The sequence below is a fragment of the Hyperolius riggenbachi genome, chromosome 3 (genome assembly GCF_040937935.1).
Source record: "Hyperolius riggenbachi isolate aHypRig1 chromosome 3, aHypRig1.pri, whole genome shotgun sequence".
Taxonomy (NCBI): Eukaryota; Metazoa; Chordata; class Amphibia; order Anura; family Hyperoliidae; genus Hyperolius; species Hyperolius riggenbachi.
The window spans coordinates 37,086,225-37,107,702 of NC_090648.1; the positions used below are offsets into that span (position 1 = coordinate 37,086,225).

A 21,478-nucleotide genomic window follows, 5' to 3' on the forward strand; every position below is an offset into this window, starting at 1 on the left:
CTCTTCCGTGCGGTCCAGCGTGCGTTTCTCACTCTAGTCTCTGACGTGACTTCCTGTTATACAGGAAGTCGCGTCAGAGACTAGAGTGAGGAACACACGCTGGACCGCACAGAAGGAAGGTATGTATCAGTAGCTGCCCGCCGCTGCCCGCACACTTATTAAGCTGGAGGGGAGCGCAGAGAGGAGAGCCCCGAGGTGAGGGAGGAGGGGGACCTTTCTCCCTCCCTGCCAACTGTGGGCATGGCTTTCCCCTCGTGCAGCGACCCCTCCAGCACCCCCAAAACGGCCCCGGGCGGGCCCCGTGGGGGGAGGTGGGGGGACACAGAATTTTTGCAGGGGGACCCGGTGGGGCCTAGTTACGCCCCTGTAACATAGGTAGCAATTTTGGTGTCAATAGCATGCATGGAGGCTTTGCTATTAACCTCCAAAGTTGGCATAAAATTATGCAAACTTTTATGTGAAATTATGAATGACTACGAAACCAATTTAGTTAGCAAATCGTAATTACGTTATGCATAATTGCGAAAATTAGTGTACTAAGTGACTATGGGCGCTCCTCAAAACTTACTAACAATTATTATTGAATGTACACCTATAGATACAGAGCACACAAATATATCTATACGGGTCGCCACCCACTGGGAGGGGTACAGCTCCCTATTACTCAGGCAGGCGCTCAACATAAGACATATGTAGAATCCAGTCTATCAAAAGTCAATATTCATCAAAAAAACCAGCTTCAGAGAACAATTCCACTAAATCCCTCATCGAATTAGGTGGCTGATTGTGTTACAGATCAGCATATCAAGCAGCTCCTAACCTTCCAGTGGTCTTCTGGCTTTCTCAGTGTCTGCAACTTAAGCAGATGGTGCGGACATAGCGTAATACAATTTCGGATAGTAGACACATATAACTGACAATCCTCAGCCTTACACCTGTGCCAGGTGTCACAACACTCAGTGCCATATCCTATTCAAGGTGATAAGTAGCTTAGAGTTGAGCTGAAATTTTCGTAATTTCGCATTACTATAATTACGCATGCGAAATTTGCGATTACGATGCGAAATTAGCGTAGCGAAATTGCCATTAAAATCGTAATTGAAAATACCGTAAGCGTAATTTTCAACGCGAAATTTCGCGTTTCGTTCATGCCGTAATTTCGCATTAAACGCTACCGTAATTTCGCGTTAAACCGTAACGCTCCGTATAATATAAAAAAGCCGCCGACTTTAAGGGTTAATAGCAAAGCCCCCTTAAATGCTAAGAGCCTCAAATTTGGAGAATATATTAAGGAGATCAGGAGGAATAAGAGGAAAACATTTTTTTTTTCAAAAAGACCTTATAGTTTTTGAGAAAATCGATGTTAAAGTTTCAAAGTAAAAATGTATACATTTAAAAACCCGCCGACTTTAACGGTTAATAGCAAAGCCTGCTTAAAGTTTAGGAACACCAAATTCCTAGGGTGTATTAAGGGGATCAGTGGGAATAAGAGGAAAAAACATTTTTCAAAAAGACCTTATAGTTTTTGAGAAAATCGATTTTTAAGTTTCAAGGGCAAAAATGTCTTTTAAATGCGGAAAATGTCAGTTTTTTTTGCACAGGTAACAATAGTGTATTATTTTCATAGATTCCCCCAAGTGGGAAGAGTTTTACTTACTTCGTTCTGAGTGTGGGAAATATAAAAAAAAAAACGACGTGGGGTCCCCCCTCCCAGACCTCTTTAACCCCTTGTCCCCCATGCAGGCTGGGATAGCCAGAATGCGGAGCACCGGCTGCGTGGGGCTCCGCACCCTGACTATACCAGCCCGCATGGTCCATGGATTGGGGGGTCTCGGAAGGGGAGGGGCAGCCAAGCTTTCCCCTCCCCCTCCGAGCCCTTGTCCAATCCAAGGACAAGGGGCTCTTCTCCACCTCCGATGGGCGGTGGAGGTGGAGGCCGCGATTTCCTGGGTGGGGGGTTCATGGTGGAATCTGGGAGTCCCCTTTAAAAAGGGGTCCCCCAGATGCCCACCCCCCCTCCCAGGAGAAATGAGTATAGAGGTACTTGTACCCCTTACCCATTTCCTTTAAGAGTTAAAAGTAAATAAACACACAAACACATAGAAAAAGTATTTTAATTGAACAAAAAACATAACCACGAAAAAAGTCCTTTAATATTCTTAATTAACCATTAATACTTACCTGTCCCTTTAAATAAATGATCCCACGCAATATCCTCGGAAATGTTCTATCAGTTACAATGTAACAAAGTTATTACAATGTAACAACTTTGTTACATTGTAACTACGCCGCACCCGACGTCACTCACCGCCGCCGCGTCTGCGCTGCAGGACCCGACAGAGCTCTGAGCTATAGCTCAGAGCTCTCGAAAGCATCTTTGTATTTGGGCTCCAAGGAGCCCCATTGGTCCTTAGCAGACCAATGGGGTTCCTTCTGATTTGAAGGAACCCCATTGGTCTGCTAAGGACCAATGGGGCTCCTTGGAGCCCAAATACAAAGATGCTTCTCAGAGCTCTGAGCTATATAGCTCAGAGCTCTGTCGGGTCCGTGCAGGACGCTAAGTCCCCGCCGGCTCCGCTGCCCTCCCCGCCTCTCCCACATGTCACCCACATGTCACCCACATGTGGGTGACATGTGGGTGACAGATGTGGGCGGGGTGGACAGCGGGAGCTGCGGGGACTTAGCGTCCTGCACGGACGCGTATGCGGCGGCTGAGCGGCGAGTGGCGTCGGGTGCGGCGTAGTTACAATGTAACAAAGTTGTTACATTGTAATAACTTTGTTACATTGTAACTGATAGAACATTTACTTAGATATTGCGAGGGATCATTTATTTAAAGGGACAGGTAAGTATTAATGGTTAATTAAGAATATTAAAGGACTTTTTTCGTGGTTATGTTTTTTGTTCAATTAAAATACTTTTTCTAAGTGTCTGTGTGTTTATTTACTTTAACTCTTAAAGGAAATGGGTATGGGGTACAAGTACCTCTATACTCATTTCTCCTGGGAGGGGGGGTGGGCATCTGGGGGACCCCTTTTTAAAGGGGACTCCCAGATTCCACCATGAACCCCCCACCCAGGAAATCGCGGCCTCCACCTCCACCGCCCATCGGAGGTGGAGAAGAGCCCCTTGTCCTTGGATTGGACAAGGGCTCGGAGGGGGAGGGGAAAGCTTGGCTGCCCCTCCCCTTCCGAGACCCCCCAATCCATGGACCATGCGGGCTGGTATAGTCAGGGTGCGGAGCCCCACGCGGCCGGTGCTCCGCATTCTGGCTATCCCAGCCTGCATGGGGGACAAGGGGTTAAAGAGGTCTGGGAGGGGGGACCCCACGTCGTTTTTTTTTTATATTTCCCACACTCAGAACGAAGTAAGTAAAACTCTTCCCACTTGGGGGAATCTATGAAAATAATACACTATTGTTACCTGTGCAAAAAAAACTGACATTTTCCGCATTTAAAAGACATTTTCGCCCTTGAAACTTAAAAATCGATTTTCTCAAAAACTATAAGGTCTTTTTGAAAAAAAATTTTTTCCTCTTATTCCCACTGATCCCCTTAATATACCCTGGGAATTTGGTGTTCCTAAACTTTAAGCAGGCTTTGCTATTAACCGTTAAAGTCGGCGGGTTTTTAAATGTTTACATTTTTCCTTTGAAACTTTAACATCGATTTTCTCAAAAACTATAAGGTCTTTTTGAAAAAAAAATGTTTCCTCTTATTCCTCCTGATCTCCTTAATATATTCTCCAAATTTGAGGCTCTTAGCATTTAAGGGGGCTTTGCTATTAACCCTTAAATTCGGCGGCTTTTTTATATTATACGGAGCGTTATGGTTTAACGCGAAATTACGGTAGCGTTTAATGCGAAATTACGGCATGATACGACTGTAATGCGAAAATTATGCGAAAATTACGCTTACGCGAAATTTCGCGAAATCCTTCTTCATTACGATTATGTACTTACGGCCATAATCGTAATTACACTAATTACGCGAAATTTCACAAAATCGTAATTAGGTCATTACGCTCATCTCTAAAGTAGCTTGCAGATGCAAGCTACTTATCACCTTGCCATCGCGCAAGGATTACCGGCAAATCCTATTGCCCATATCCTTCGCGCGATGGCCGATCGTTAGGGAGCATTACTCACGCGAAAGCCTGAGCGATGCTCCTTTTTACCGAGTGATGGGGAGTGAGGCTTACGCTGTGGTGCTGTCCTTCAGCACCACGGCCTCACTCCCCACACATGCGCACTCGCCCGCCGAACATCGCCGCCATCTTCTGCCGCAGCATCTGGGGGTCTCCTTTAATAAGAAGACCCCCAGAGCTCCCCGTCGGGTCGCCGCACACTTTAGAAGCCCCCACGTAGCTCTGCTAAGGCTCCCCTGTCATTATAAATACCTCCGCCGATCACCCGACGCCTCTTGCCGCAAAATCCGTCACGTAATTACAGTGTATCTAACACTGTAATTACTGTCCGCATAGGAGCCCGGGCAAAGCATCTTTGAATCTGCAGCCTTAGCAGAGCTGCGTGGGGGCTTCTAAAGTGTGTGGCGACCCAACGGGGAGCTCTGGGGGTCTCCTTATTAAAGGAGACCCCCAGATGCTGCGGCAGCGACGTGCGTTAGCTGGTTTAGACCTGCTTTTTGCAGGTCTAAGCTAACGCTCATGTCTGCCGGGAAGCATCGCTTCCCGGAGACATGATAAGGATAATTGGATTCCGTGGTAAGAACTCGCTGGGCGATTATATCGCCCAAGCGAGTTCTTTTCCGCCTGGGGGGGGTCTAAAGTTGAATTAGATTAGGCGATGCCCCCATCGTCTAAGTTAAGAACTCGCCAGTGCTTAGCGCTGGCGAGTTCAGCAATAGCATATGGCCCTCAGTGTCCCCACCACCGTCCGTGCCAAAGGTATAACTATACGCTCACCAGATAAAGATACTGATCCAGCTTTTAGTGACCAGCGGTATGCGCTTATTCAAATGAATCCTCCTTGAATTCAGCTTTCTTCAATATCCCTTAAAACTCAAACAAAGCGTCAACATAGCGTAATACTGTATTTATTATGATATTTTAAAACATGCCGTTCCACTCACAGATTAGAAGATCATATGCGCATGCGCCTCTGGCGGAAGTCGCACTGGGAGACGTGATAGGAGTACCTGCAGGCTGCTTTTGGACTCTCTAAGGATTTTATATATGCACATATGATCTTCTAATCTGTGAGTGGAACGGCATGTTTTTAAATATCATAATAAATACAGTATTACGCTATGTTGGCGCTTTGTTTGAGTTTTAAGGGATATTGAAGAAAGCTGAATTCAAGGAGGATTCATTTGAATAAGCGCATACCGCTGGTCGCTAAAAGCTGGATCAGCATTTTTATCTGGTGAGCGTATAGTTATACCTTTGGCACGGACGGTGGTGGGGACACTGAGTGTTGTGACACCTGGCACAGGTGTAAGGCTGAGGATTGTCAGTTATATGTGTTTACTATCCAAAATTGTATTACGCTATGTCCGCACCATCTGCTTAAAGGGGTTCTTCCGCGGATGAGGAAAAAAATAAAAAGTGGTTTATGCATAAACTATTAAACATCCTTTTAAAATAGTGTAAAACTTTTTTTTTTTTAAATGAATGGTTTCATCAATACAACATGTATTGTAAATAGTGACGTATGAAGGACTGGGAGGCTAATCCATTTGTTAGGGGTGTTTTTTTTTTACTTTCTTTTCACAACCATAACTCCTGCCTTAGTAGTTTTCAGTGGTATAACCCACTTCTAGCAGGAATCACCGTTATAGCCCTAACAGCTGAGCTCCGCTGAGCTGCTCAATATGTGTTTACATTGTTGCTAGGCAACCAGAGAGTGCAGAGACTCGTTTGTGAAAAGAGTCATAAGCTGCTGGGAGAATCAGTCCCATCTACACCATATGATTCTTTGTCAGATTTGATTCAATTTGATTTGATTCATTGATTTGATGTGATTCAATCTGACATGTCTGATTCATGATTCGATTCAATTTGATTCAAATTGAATTGAATCATGAATCGGACATGTCAGATTGAATAACATCAAATCAATGAATCAAATCAAATTGAATCAAATCTGACAAAGAATCATATGGTGTAGATGGGACTGATTCATTCTCCCAGCACCTTATGACTCTTTTTCACAAACGAGTCTCTGCACGGCCTCTGGTTGCCTCTGCACGGCCTCTGGTAAACACATCTTGAGCAGCTCAGCAGAGCTCAGCCATTAGGGCTATAACAGGATTCCTGCTAGAAGTGGGTTATACCACTGAAAACTACTTAGGCAGGAGTTATGGCTGTGAAAAGAAAGTAAAAAAAAAAACACCACCCCTAACAAATGGATTAGCCTCCCAGCCGTCATCCGTCACTGATTACATTACATGTTGTATTGATGAAACCATTCATTTTTTAAAAAAACTTTTTACACTATTTTACAAGGATGTTTAATAGTTTATGCATAAACCACTTTTTATTTTTTTCCTCATTCGCAAAAGAACCCCTTTAAGTTGCAGACTCTGAGAAAGTCAGGAGACCACTGGAAAGTTACGAGCTGCTTGATATGCTGATCTGTAACACAATCAGCCACCTAATTCAGTGAGGGATTTAGTGGAATTGTTCTCTGAAGCTGGATTTTCTGATGGAACTTGACTTTTGATAGACTGGATTCTACATATGTCTTATGTTGAGCACCTGCACACATGCATTGAATATAATTGCGAAAATGTAGGCAAAATTTTGTGAAATCGTAATTTTGCGGATTATGATCATCGCTAGTAGCCAGTGCTGGCTGGGGAGGGCTGGGTGCTTTGCTGGGTGCTGGGAAGGGCTGGGAACTTTTCTGGGCTTGGCACTTTGCCAGGAGCTGCACTGGGGAGGGTTGGGTGCTGACTGCTCTGCTGGGTGTTGAGCACTCTGCTGGGGGCTTTGCTGATGATTTGATGAGTCCTGGACGGGAGGCTTTGCTAGTTACTTTGCTTTGCTAGTTACTTTGTTGAGCTGGGAGCTTTGCTGGACAGTTTGCTGGGAGCTTTGCTGGGTGATTTGCTGCGCTGGAGGCTTTTCTTGGTGATTTGCTGGACTGGGGGTTTTGCTGAGTGATTTGCTGGTGGCTTTGGTGGGCTGGGGGCTTTGCTGAGTAGGAGGGCGTGTTTCCGTGCTACAGAACTCAGATTAGTGGCGAGAGGCAAAGGAGGATGCACACTACCTGCCCAGACTCCATACACTTCCCATGCAGGAAGTGACTTATGACGTCACTTCCACATTTGAAGTGTCCACATCCGGGGGTAGTGTGCGTCCTGGCCCTGATCTGCCTCTCTCTTTAGCACTAGCAGCACTGCACACCTGTCTCCAACAGTTAAAGTGCGCTGGACAGTGTAATAAGCCCAGTTTATCTAACCTTTCCTGGTAAGTGAGGCCTTCTACAGTATCCCTTTAAACAAGTTTATTGCTTGTCTCCGCACCTGTTCTACAACTGCAGTATCTTTCCTGTAATGCGGTGTACAGTACTGGATTCCATATTCCAGATGTGGCCTTACTAGAGAGGCAAGGAAAACAAGAAAAACACCTCATTCTTATAAGGGCTATGGGGTTATCTAAATGATGAACTAGTACTGTAGCAGCAAGAAGCTACACTGAACATGCAGAATACAGGGATAACTAAACTAGCCGCTTCAGCAGCACAGCTCTGCCAATCGGCCTAGCACAGCAACCAAATATAGACTGTAAAATGGCTGCGTGCTGGCAGGAGGGAGGAATACCTGATTGGCTTCCATGTGTCTGCTGACTCTAGGGGGAGGGGTACATTTTTGGCTCCATGCATATGGATGGGGTTAGATCGAATGCACCATCTGTTCACCGGTGGGCGAACGGTCGATGATCGCCAGGAATTGTCTGCCGGTGATCATTTTGAGCCATCACTAATTTTTTTAATAAGATGTGAAAATATTACGTCGGAAAAAACTTAGGAGAAAAAGTGAATTTAATAAGGGTCATAATCTTGATTGTACAATCATAAGAACTTGGGAATATGGGGGACTATCTAAAGTATCCATTTAGGCTTCTTGCACACCAAGGCGTTGCATTAGGTGCCACGTTAAGGTCGCATAACGTGCACCTAACACAACGTATGGTGCTGCAAGAGCCGACGGCAGAGTGAGCCGCGTTAGGCGGCTCGAGTCCTATAATGTCTCCCAGAGTGGCGCTGATTGGCCAGCGGGACCACGTGATGCGGAGCGAGACACCCCGCATCACGTGGTCCCGCCGGCCAATCAGCGCCCGCCAGTGCAGTGAATATTAAGTAGCCATGTGCGCGGCTACTGTAGCTGGCTCTCCCCGCCTCCTCTCCGCCCCCCCACTGCGCATGTGCAAACAGTCTAACGCGGCTATAGCCGCTCTAACGCCGTAGCATGCTGCACTTTGCACAGAACGTGCAGCGTTACATGTAACGCAACGTGGGCTGTGTGAACAGCCCACTTGTGTTACATTGCTGTGCGTTGGGGGAGCGTTACAGGCGCACTAACGTGCGCCTGTAACGTCTTGGTGTGTAAGCAGCCTTAAAGTATATTCACTCTGTTTATTCTTCTACTACATAGATTTGGTAAAATTGCACAACCAAGATTCTACCATTGCTGGGTACATTAAGTATGGGTCAATGATCAGTTATTTTTATTCAGAGAATCAACACAACATTACTTTGACTCAATATACCATAATCTGCATAACTCTAAACCACTACAATCTATTTCAACCAGTAACATACAAGTGAGTTCATATTATGTAGGGAATAATTGTCTCCTTTTCATAGTTACTCCGCTATATACAAAATTTGAGGATAACATTGAGCAGTGGGGCTCAAATCTACTTTGATGACAATGGAGATATTCCAGCTATACATGACATGGTCAACTGGCAGAGAAGATCAGATGGTACCTTCTGGTATGTGGATGTTGGAAACTATGACAGCTCAACATCCCTTGAACCAAAGCTCACTATCAACTCTAGTCTGTTGAGATGGATTATGGGTGATTCTCAGGTGAGACTTGTACGTGAAAAAAAAAATGCATGAGTGCAGACGTTGACTTAAGGGGTATGAAGGAATGATTTGCACGGCTTAGCCCAGTGTCCAGATTTACTAAGGCACCACATTTTGCTGCATCATTTGATTTTGACACCAGGTTGTGGCAATGGAGCACCAGGTACTTGTTTTCAGTACCGGGAATTGGCTACACTAGGTGCTGTCTGTACTGTGCTATACTGACAGGGCTGTACTGACAGGACTGTACTGACAGGGCTGTACTGACAGGGCTTTACTGACAGTATGCTGAAAGGGCTGTACACTACTGACAGGACTGTACTGACAAGGCTATACTGACAGGGCTGTACTGACAGGGCTGTACTGACAAGGATGTACTGACATGGCTGTACTGACAGGGCTATACTGACAGGACTGTACTGACAGGGATGTACTGACATGGCTGTACTGACAGGGCAATACTGACAGGGCTATACTGACAGGGCTGTACTGACAGGGATGTACTGACAGGACTGTACTAACAGGGCTGTACTGACAGGGCTGTTGTTGCAGCAGATGCACAAGTAAGTGTGTGCTCCTGTGGCTCATTCATGGCAGGATTTATATGTCGGTGATTGGTGAAAGGGAACATGTGTTTCTCGATCCAATCAAGGTGCTGCAGATGAATAAGCATGCCTTAAAATCAAGAGGCATGTTCATTCATAACATTGAAAGTAACAAATGCAGTTACTAAAATGATTGAACACTTCCTGGTATCTTCCAGGAGAGTGTAGAGTGCCATCTAGTGACCAAAAAGTAAAGAAACTAAATAAATGTAAAAGTCATAAACACCTGAATAACTCCCCCACCACCACAAACACACACTCTCCCATAGTTACCAAACACAAGCACAAAAAAAGTGACTTTTTTTTTTTTTTGAAGTTAACTAAAGATCTGTATGTAATGAAGTTATATTAGTATTTTATTGCTATTATTTTAGCAAATAAGGGCTTGTAATTATTGATAGGGTATAAAATAATACATTTGTTGTCATACGCTGTACTAGTAACATAATTCAAATGTGTGGGTGTTATCTATAGTAGCATTGTTAATTTAAAAACTATAGTGGATGGAATTTGAGAAATGTTGTATTGTTCCCATTCTTTTTCTTGTATTTCCCTACAAAATGCAAAGAATATAGTAATTACTGATGAAAAAAACAAGATATATGATCGTTAAAGTGTGATAAGCATTGATAAAGTTATTGGTGAATGAATGGAAGGAGTGCTGACAGGGAAAAATTCTTATCACCATTATGGTAAAAACAACCCACGGGCTGAAGTGGTTAATCACGATTTGCACATGAAGCACAAATAAGCAAACTTGAAGAGGGATTTGAGCTTAAATGCACTTAAAAACAACAACAACAACAACAACAACAACAAAAAACATAGAACAAATGGGATTCCATTGAAAGATCTTATAGATGTGCGACTGAGTGATAGAATCAAAACAAATTCAGATAACTGTGAACAGGGCCTAAAAGTTATTGTTTTTGTTTTGTTTTTTTGTAAATTCAATTGGTGAAAGTCTTCAAATTTAAAGTGGCAGTACACATTTTCTTTATGGCTAGACACACTACCTCACTTGTAATGTATTTCTCTGGGTGCACAAGTCTCTGTAATTGACCTGCATTTGTTCACATTTTAAAAGAAAAAAAAAATGGCTTTGTGCATCTACCGTGTTTTTCGGTCTATAAGACGCACTTTCTCTTCCCAAAAGGGGGGGGGGGGGGGGGGGGGGGGAGAATGTCAGTGCGTCTTATGGTCGGAATGTACAGAATTTGGACCACATATATATGGTGCCTCGGTGATGCATTCTAACCATATACGGCAAATGCTTTCTCCCAGCAATGCCCCAAGCCTAGTGCAGAGTCAGAGCGAGTTCATCTTCAATAAAAGTTAATGCTGACACCAGGTCCCCCCTATAATCCCTGCAACAGCGATCTGTGTGTAGCCAATGCAAGGTTATAATACTGATAATTGCCGATAATAGTATATAGCCCACCGCACAATCCCCGTGGCAGAGATAGCTAATGCAGAGTGCATCAGAAGCGGATAATTACACATCTAGCTGGTGTATCCTCCATCTTCTCTTCAGTCTTCAGCCGGTGAAGTGTAACGCTGTCAAACACAGCACTGGCATGCTGCAAGTCCTATCTTCTCGTTATTTCCCGGTGTAGTGCGCTCTCCCTGCCTACTCTTCGGGTGGGACCAAGAAATCCAATCACTATGCATTGCAGGGCTGGCAGCCAATCAGGATTGGCATAGTGATTGGGTAATTATCAGCTTCTGATGCACTCTGCATTAGCTATCTCTGCCACGGGGATTGTGCGGTGGGCTATATACTATTATCGGCAATTATCAGTATTATAACCTTGCATTGGTTACGCACAGATCACTGCCTCGGGGATTGTAGGGGGGATCTGGTGTCAGCATTAACTCTGATTGAGGATGGACTTGTGCTGGCTGAATTACGGATCGCTGCAGCGGGGATTGTGCAGGGGACCGGGTGACATATGCAGATTGACAGCATTAGCTTTTATCCTTAAACATCGTTGTTTGCAGGGTACTGTCATGCCTTGGGAGGAGATGGAGCAAGGGCAGCTGTGTGGATAAAATACAGGGTAAAGCTTCTGCTGTATCATTCTGGGCAGATCTACTCCACACTAAGCACCTCATTACCCGTTTGTACTCCACATTTGCTCACTGTGAGATACATAAATAATCCCCAAGGCTGTCTATTTACGTAGGTCTCCCTCATTCCTGTATTTTCATTCCCTTCACATCTGTAGCTAGTGTTGCAGGGATTAGTCTTTCAGGGATTAGTGTAGCTAGTGGGGGCAGCAGGAATTGGTGTAGCTGAGCAGTGTAGCTTAGATAGAGAGCTTGGCAGGGAAGCTTCACAAGATGTCCCTGCAGCACAGATGCAACCAGGTTTAGTATCTTTTTTTCCCCTGGATTTTATTCTCTAAAGTGCGTCTTATGGCCCGGAGCATCTTATAGTCTGAAAAATACGGTATTTTGCAAGCTCCATGAGCAATTCTAATTCTACTGTATTTTTCTGCAATTTTTCAGAAATAGCACAAAAAAAACTCTTTTTGCAAATAAAAAAAAACAAAAAAACATGAGTGAAAATGCTATTGCAGTGAGATCCAAAAAATAAAAAAAGATGTAATTTTAACTGAATGGAGCCCTCCCTTTCAAGAATTTGTTAAAGAAAATGTAATTGGTCACTTTAAATTTTAAATGTTTCACCAAATGAAACAGGGGAAAAAATATTTTATAGATTAAAAGCGTGACAGAAAAATGAGATACAAATTTTCCTGCAAAATTTTAACCAGTTATGGATTTTTGCCACGCTTATCGACGCCCCTATAAACGTAACTTGTGGAGGCTTGTGTATCTGTCTGATTTAACATAAACGTGCACACTCCCGCACATGCCCCCATCGCCGTCCCACTGGTTTGTGATTGGTGAATGGGAACCTGTGCTCCCGAAGCTGATAAAAGTACCTGTGGTGAATGATCACCAGCATCAGCAAGATTCACAAAAAAAACCCACATGCACACATTACTTCTTGTGTACTGTTACACAGGATAGTGTAGGGATGTATAGTGGCCAAAAAGTAAAAATACATGTTGAATATATTAAAAAAAATAAAAAAATGAATCCCCCATTAGCTATTAACCTCTTCTATTCCCCTCCCCTATAGTTACCAAAATAAAACACTAAAAAACAAAACAACAACAACAAAGTGACAGCATTGAAAAAAATATACATAAATAGTAACCTTATGTAACTTAGGACATTTTTGTTATAAGGGTATATTATGATTTTTTTTTGCAAATAAGGAAGGGCTTATCATTATTGATATAGTATAAAGAAACACAAAATGGAAAAAAATAGACCTTTATTTCCAAATAAAATACTGTCACCATACATTGTACTAGAAATGTATTTTAAATGTTGTAATAACCACAACACATTGGCAAATAAAATGTGTGGCTTTTAACAACAGTACCGCTTTTTATTTTAAAATTATAATGGCTGAAAACTGAAAAATAATGACTTTTTTAAATTTTGTTTTCCCTTTAAAATGCATAGACTATAAAATAATTATTAGCAAAAAGTACCACTCAAGCCTAATTTGTGGTGAAAAAATCAATGTATAGAATTAGATCATTTAGTTGTGATAAGTAGCAATAAGGTTATAGGCAAATAAATGGGAGAAGCGTGATATGTAAAACAAATTGCTTTGGTTTTTAAAGAGAAATAACCTGTGGTAGGGAAGTGGTAAAATTACTGGTTTAAATAACCTTTAGGCTTTATTTTAGTTCACTGGTTTTCCTTTCTACATATAGGTCCCCCGCTCAGTCTGCAGTGAGAGCTGCCCCCCAGGGCTCAGGAAGGCTGCTCTACAAGGACAACCTGTCTGCTGCCACGAATGTGCCCCATGTCTACAAGGAGAGATCTCCAATCAGACTGGTGAGTGGTAAATAACATTAGAATAGTATAATTCATAGTTACATAGTTATTTGGGTTGAAAAAAGACATACGTCCATCGAGTTCAACCAGATTCCTTAAAACATAGATTATTACTCTTTATTGTAAGTTGGTCTTAGAACCAAAATTTACAAATGATAGCTCAAAATAACCTACATATGTAGGTGACAAAGAGGTGCAAGTCCCAAAAGGTCGGCACCATGGTTACCAAAAAGTTGAAATTTATTGAATAAAGAATGGCATACAACACAGCTGTGTAGACAACAGCCTGCCATTTCGGACTAGCAGCCCTTCTTCAAGCCATGAAGACTCACCTCCATCCTTTAACTATGGTGGCAAAGAGGTGTCTAGGTAAATGGCAAAATCATTTTTTTTCACGAGCAACTCACTGTATGGGCTACTCACTGATATCTTCAGGTTCAGGGCTGGCTTACAGAAGCTTCAGTGCAGCAGTAAAAGCAAAGTTTTTGATGGACAAATACCGGGTTTTACATAAATACCGGATTAGATCCCTCGTCTTTCTTCTTGCTTCTTCATCTCGTCTTTCTTGTCTTGGATGCTACATGCTATGCTACATGCTATGTCCAGAATGGCTAGCCCTCCTAGGGGACTCAAAACATGCAATGTGATGACAAAATGCCAGGAACCGATGACAAAATGTTTTCTGCTCGGTAGGACTTGATTAGAAGCACAAGATACTTGAAGCAGAGCTCGTTGTCTTCCTGCTTTGCTTTGCATAGCGCCAAAGCTTTGCGCAGCTATAGCAGTAATGCTATAGTCTGCACCCTGCGCACATGTAATTTGGGGATGCGGTGATTCCTGGACCCTGAGTTACTTCTGCCTCTGAGTTGCTACAACTCAGAGGGGGAATAGTATTTAACACCACCCCAAATTTATGCAGCAGAAGGGTGAGCTGTCATTGGCTAAAAAGCCCTGCGCCCAAAGCAAATGTACGCCAGGATATGGACATTGATGACCCACAGTTAATTTGTGTTTTGTCAAATTCAGTGTTGTGCAATACACAACATTTTTTGCACTGTACAACTAACAAGTACACCTGAAAATCTCAAATAAAACCAAAAAAAAAACTGAGGATATAAAACTTTCTACTTCCTGAATGCATATTTGAAATACCTCACTTCCGAACATATCTTTTTAAGCCTATTTTTAATTAACCATAGATACTAATGTGCTGCTCCTATATGAAATATTTCGTTTATCATCTAGATTCTGGTGATTGTACAAAATGTCCTTCGGATCAGTGGCCTAATTCACAGAAATCCAGCTGTGTTCTGAAGATGGTCGAGTTTCTTTCCTTTGAAGAGCCTTTGGGAGCAGTCTTAGCAGCTGTCAGCATTTTATCTTCTTTTGCTCCTGCTTTTATTTTGAAAATGTTCATACAACATAAAAATACCCCAGTAATCAAAGCAAACAACTATACACTGAGCTGTCTTCTCCTGGTGCTGTTGTCTTTGTGTTTTCTTTGTTCTTTGGTGTTTATTGGATACCCTCAACCTGAGAAATGTCTTCTGCGTCAGGCTTCTTTTGGCCTGGTCTTTGCTCTCTGTGTTTCCTGCATATTGGCCAAAACCATCATGGTAGTATTGGCTTTCATGGCCACCAGACCAGGCAGTAGTCTACGGAAATGGACTACAGCTCAAATGTCCTATATGATTATATTTGTGGGTTTCTTCAACCAGTTAATTTTGTGCATTGTTTGGTTGTCACTTACACCTCCATTCCCACAAAACAACTTTAAAACAAAACCTGGATTTATCATTATTGAGTGTAATGAGGGCTCACTCATTGCATTTTGGACCATGTTGGGTTACCTCTTTCTTCTAGCCACCATTAGTTTCATGGTTGCCTTCCAGGCTCGAAGACTTCCAGACAGCTTCAACGAGGCCCAGTTTATAACCTTTAGCATGTTGGCCTTCCTCAGTGTCTGGATATCTTTTATCCCAGCATCCCTCAGTGCTCAGGGCAAATACACTGTGGCCATGGAGATCTTTGCCATCCTGGCCTCCAGTTGGGCTCTCGTCATCTGTATGTTCCTTCCTAAATGTTTCATCATTTTATTCAGACCTGACATGAACTCCAGAAAACAGATCATGGGAAGGAGCAGAATATAGGTTACAGCTTTCACCCTATAAGCCATTATAATCCACTAGTAGTTTATACTGCAGTCTTAAGTTTGTTCGTACCACAATATATTTGTGTAAAATGAATATAATGTGATGAATATTAAAGTGTGATACATATATAATGTTATTGTATTATTATTATTATTATTATTATTATTATTATTATTATTATTATGCATTTATATGAAGCTGGCTAATTTAATGCAGTATGTTATAGAACAGTAAGGAAAAACATCCGCACACCTATGTATGAATGCTGAGTGTGCTAGGGTCAGTGTCAATGTACCCAAATTAGAGAAAAAAGAGGCCCTTTAAGAAAGCACCACTCAGCTGTAAGTATATCTAATCAAAAAAGAATACTTTATTTATACACATATTGAAAAAGTCACAACGTATAGTTCATATGAAATATATATAGTAGTGGCATAATAATATACATATATTCTCATATACTTATACCAACCCAAAAATAAAAACAATTAAAAACACATAATTGCATGGCCTCACCATCTAATCAATATTGCACAATCCCACAAAGGTGATTCAATCAATTGCATAAATATATCTCCACTCAGGGTTTTGCATAAAACCCATAGAGTGGAGGAACCCGGGTTCAGTCTAAAGTGCAGTGCAAAAGCATGTAAACAAACACCATAGTTAATATATTACATTACCAAAAATGCATATGCTCTCCTCTCCTTGAGAAAGCGGACGGATATCCGTGGAACTAGTGGGACCTATTGTGAGGGGAACCTCTGCCTGCCTTACATCCTGCGCTCCCATTCATTCTTACCTGGTCTAAGTATTTTTTTAGCGCGTTTTTTCTTTCTTTCACGCTGTGCACTTTATTTATAGGTTGCTCCACTTCAGCAATAGGTTGTTGTCACATGAATTTTTGGTAATGTAATATATTAACTATGGTGTTTGTTTACATGCTTTTGCACTGCACTTTAGACTGAACCCGGGTTCCTCCACTCTATGGGTTTTATGCAAAACCCTGAGTGGAGATAGATTTATGCAATTGATTCAATCACCTTTGTGGGATTGTGCAATATTGATTAGATGGTGAGGCCATGCAATTATGTGTTTTTAGTTGTTTTTATTTTTGGGTTGGTATAAGTATATGAGAATATATGTATATTATCATGCCACTACTATATATATTTCATATGAACTATACTTTGTGACTTTTTCAATATGTGTATAAATAAAGTATTCTTTTTTGATTAGATATACTTACAGCTGAGTGGTGCTTTCTTAAAGGGCCTCTTTTTTCTCTAATTTGGGTATGTTATAGAACAGTGTTTCTCAACATTATTATAGAATGTACCCCTTTATTAAAGAGTTATTTAAGTGAAAAAAAGCAGTTTAACTACTTGTTGGAGCGGCAACAGTATATCTACACCTCTTAAGACTTTATCTTAGTTCCAGGGGCGTAGATGTATGTACCTTGCCGCGATCGTCTGCCACATGTGCTCCCACACATTTGAGCTGCCACCTTTTGATACACTGGTCGGAGAATGGAATATCCCCAAAGCCAATCAAAGTGTGTGTAGTCAATGATCATGGGCATCATGAGATGTCGGTCATTGACAAAGTGAAAATAAAAACACACACACAACACTTCCTGTGTACTTTTCACAGTACACAGGAATAAAGTGGGGGGACATCTAGTGGCCCAAAGATAAAAAGACACCTACATACATTAAATTAAATAAAAATAAATATATCCCCTATTATTAAGCCCCCCTCCCATAGTTACTAAAATAATATGTACAAAAAAAAAAAAAGTGACATAATTAGTTACCTTAGGGGCTAAACTTTTTTTTAATATGTATGCCATGTGAGTATATTACAGTTATTTTTGCAAATACAGGCTTTTTAATTAGTGATATAGTGTAAACGAACAATAACATTTACAAAAAAATACCTGTTTATTTCCAAATAAAATATTGTTGCTATGCATTGTACATCATTTAAATGTTGTAACAGCCACGACAAATGAGCAAATAAAATGTGTGTGTGTTTTACACACAGTAAATATGGGCCGAACTTCCGATTTTTGGTTTGCGAACCACGAACGCGACCTTCCGCAAAAGTTTGGTTTGTGCGAACTTTCGCGGCCCGCAATAGACTTCAATGGGGAGGTGAACTTTGAAAACTAGAAACACTTATGCTGGCCACAAAAGTGATGGAAAAGATGTTTCAAGGGGTCTAACACCTGGAGGGGGGCATGGATGAGTGGGATAGATGCCAAAAGATCCGGTGAAAAATCTGAATTTGACGCAAAGCAGCGTTTTAAGGGCAGAAATCACATTGAATGCTAAATTGCAGGCCTAAAGTGCTTTAAAACATCTTGCATGTGTATACATCAATCAGGGAGTGTAATTAGAGTACTGCTTCACACTGACACACCACATTCACTGTGTAACGCACCGCAAACAGCTGTTTGTGTTGTGACGGCCATGCTGGACTGGTGCGCACCATGGCCAGAGTGTAGGCGGTGGCGGTTTTCAAGCCCATATGGTCGCCGGGCTGTGGTAGCTCAATGATAAAACAGTGACTGTCCAGCTGATCAAATTTGGTCTGTCCAAAATGAAGCAACGACCTTATTATCTTGGGTGTGCCCCCCCCCCTTCCCCCGAGATGATCATATAGCCGTCGGTCATTGCTTCAGTGTGATACACAAGCTCCTTCACCGCGGCAAGGTTATGATCATGAGGGGGAATTGGCACATGCACATGCCTTTTGTTTTGTTGTTGCAGCTGCAGTGCAGCCAGAAAAATTATGCAGGCATGTACACGCACCAGAAAAAGTAGTATAGCGGCTGCTGCTAGCAGCGGCCCTAAAAATTCAGGAATCCATCTGGAGTCCTGGACCCTGTTGGTGGTGGCAGAGAAGGCAGTCAAGCGGCCTGCAGGCAGAGATGCTGTGTGGGAAGCGACTTAGTCATGGGGCAGGCAGTCACACGACGTGCAGGCAGAGATGCTGTGTGCGGGGACTGACTTAGTCTTCGGGTGGGCAGTAGCCCTCCGGGATCCATGCCTCATTCATTTTGATAAAGGTGAGGTACTGAACACTTTTGTGACTTAGGCAACTTCTCTTCTCAGTGACAATGGCTCCAGCTGCGATGAAGGTCCTTTCTGACAGGACGCTTGAGGCAGGGCAAGACAGAAGTTTGATGGCAAATTGGGACAGCTCTGGCCACAGGTCAAGCCTGAGTACCCAGTAGCCCAAGGGTTAGTCACTGCTCACAGTGTCTACATCCACACTTCAGGCCAGGTAGTCGGCTACCTGCCGGTCAAGGCGTTGGTAGAGGGTGGATCCGGAAGCGCTAAGGTGAGGCATTGGACTAAATAATGTCTGCATGTCCGACATCACCATGAGATCGCTGGAGCGTCCTGTCCTTGCCTGCGTGGACATGGGAGAAGGATTACTGGCAGTGGTACCTTTATTGCGTTGTGCTGTGACATCACACTTAAATGCATTGCAAATCATAGTTGCCAGCTTGTTCTGCAAGTGCTGCATCCTTTCTGCTTTCTGATGATTTGGAAACATCTCCTCCACTTTGTACCTATACGAGGGTCTTGTAGCATTGCCACCCAGTACAGCTCATTCCCCTTGAGTTTTTTTTATACGGGGGTCCCTCAACAGGCTGGAGAGCATGAAAGACACCATCTGCACAAATTTGGATCCAGATGTACTATCCATCTCCTCTTGCTCTTCCTCAGTGACGTCAGGTAAGTCCTCCTCCTCCCCCCAGCCATGAACAATACCATGGGAACGTTGAGCAGCACAAGCCACCTGCAACGCCCGCTGCGGTTGTTCTTCTGCTGCCACCTCCTCCTCCAAAGAAACACCTTCCTCATCATCCGAGTCTGACTCCTCTTCCCCACACGACTCTTCCTTCTCCTCACCCTCCCCCCTCTGTGCTGCCGCAGGTGTTGAGGAAACATCTGGTTCTGATAAGAATTGATCCCACAACGCTTCCTCCTGTAACTGTTCCTGTTCACACTCCTCCACAGCTTGATCCACCACTCTACTCATGGCACTCTCCAGGAAGAAAGGGTACGGGATTGAGTCACTGATAGTGCCTTCACTGCGACTCACCAGGTTGGTCACCACCTCAAACAGCTGCATTAGCCTGTATGCATTTCGCATGAGTGTCCAGTTGTTGGGTCAGAACATCCCCATCTCCCCAGAGTGTGTCATTCTGCTGTAGTTGTAGAGGTACTGGGTGACGGTTTTCTCCTGTTCTAGCAGGCAAGAGAACATAAGGAGGGCCACATTCCAGCGAGTCGGGCTATCGCAAATCAGGCGTCTCAATGGCAACTTGTTTCTCCACTGAATATCGTCAAAGTGTCCCATGTCCGTGTAAGACCGCCTGAAATGCCCACACACCTTCCTGGCCTGCTTCAGGACGTCCTCTAAGCCTGGGCACTTTTTAGAGAAATAATTGCGGCCTGGAATCTTCCGCTGCAGTGTACCAATGGCCACAAATTTACGGAAGGCCTCAGAGTCCACCAGCTGATATGGGAACAGCTGGCAAGCTAACAGTTCCGCCACGCCAGCTGTCAGACGCTGGGCAAGGGGGTGACTGGCAGAAATTGGCTTCTTCGCTCAAAGATTTCCTTCACAGACACCTAGCTGCTGTGGGCAGAGGAGAAGGAACTGCTCAAGGTCAGAGGCAGAGTGGAGGAGGGTGGCTGTGAAGGTGCAAGGGAGAAAGCGGCTGAAGATGCTGCACCTGAAGGAGAAAGAGGAGACGGAAGGTGGCTTTTCTTTTGTGTGCTGCTTTTGCTCAGGTGCTCTTCCCATTGCAGTTTGTGCCTTTTCTGCATGTGCCTTCGTAAGGCAGTTGTCCCTACATGGGTGTTGGCCTTTCCATGGCTCAATTTTTGGAGGCAGAGAGAACAGATGGCATTGCCCTGAACTGAGGCAGACACATTAAAACATTTCCAAACCGTTGAGCCCCCCTGGGGTGATGGCATTATGGTGGCATCAGCAGCTGACATTGAAGGGCATGTTGGCTGGCTGTCCATAGGTGGCGATACATGGCGATCGGAAATTGCATTTTCGCATTGGAATGCGGAAATCGGTAATGCAAGTGCTGTAGGCGGATTTCAGCCGGAAGTCGCGGAAATTTCCGCCGGAAATCGTGGAAATTTCACCCAACTTTAACATCCATTTTCTCAAAAACTCTAAGGTCTTTTTGAAAACTTTTTTTGCATCTTGTTTACAAGATTCAGTTTAATAAACCCTGAAAATTTGGTGTTTCTAGGTCTTAAGGGGGCTTTGCTATTAACCGCTAAAGTAGGAAGATTTTTACTGTAATGTAAAATGCAGAAAATCTGCATCTCCCTATTTTCTGCATTTTACATTACAGTAAAAACCCTGAAATCAATTTTCAGGGTTTATTAAACAGAATCTTCTGAACAAGATGCAAAAAAATGTTTTCAAAAAGACCTTATAGTTTTTGAGAAAATCGATGTTAGAGTCGGGCGGAATTTCCGCGATTTCCGGCGGAAATTCCGCATTGGAATGCGGAAATTGGTAGCGGAAAGCAGAATCGGTAATTGGTACATGACGGAATGCGGATTTACCGCGGAATCGGAAATTGGCATTCCGACCATCCCTAGTCATCATCATAATCATCCTGCCCAGCTTCGCTTGCCTCAGACACCTCATAAACTGCACCAACAGCAGGTACTTCATCATCCTCCTCCTCACAC

At 43.2% G+C, this 21,478-nt stretch overlaps 1 protein-coding gene across 1 annotated transcript in view; it reads left to right on the forward strand.

Annotated features, from left to right (window-relative positions):
- The window catches only part of LOC137562038 (extracellular calcium-sensing receptor-like), a 41,039-nt gene extending 25,305 nt beyond the window's left edge, over positions 1–15,734 (forward strand). Inside the window, exons 5-7 of the mRNA XM_068273380.1 lie at positions 8,831–9,058; positions 13,461–13,584; positions 14,830–15,734. Of these exons, the coding sequence (XP_068129481.1) occupies positions 8,831–9,058; positions 13,461–13,584; positions 14,830–15,734 (1,257 nt within the window). The remainder of the gene's footprint in view (positions 1–8,830; positions 9,059–13,460; positions 13,585–14,829) is intronic.
- The last annotated feature ends 5,744 nt before the right edge of the window (positions 15,735–21,478 follow it).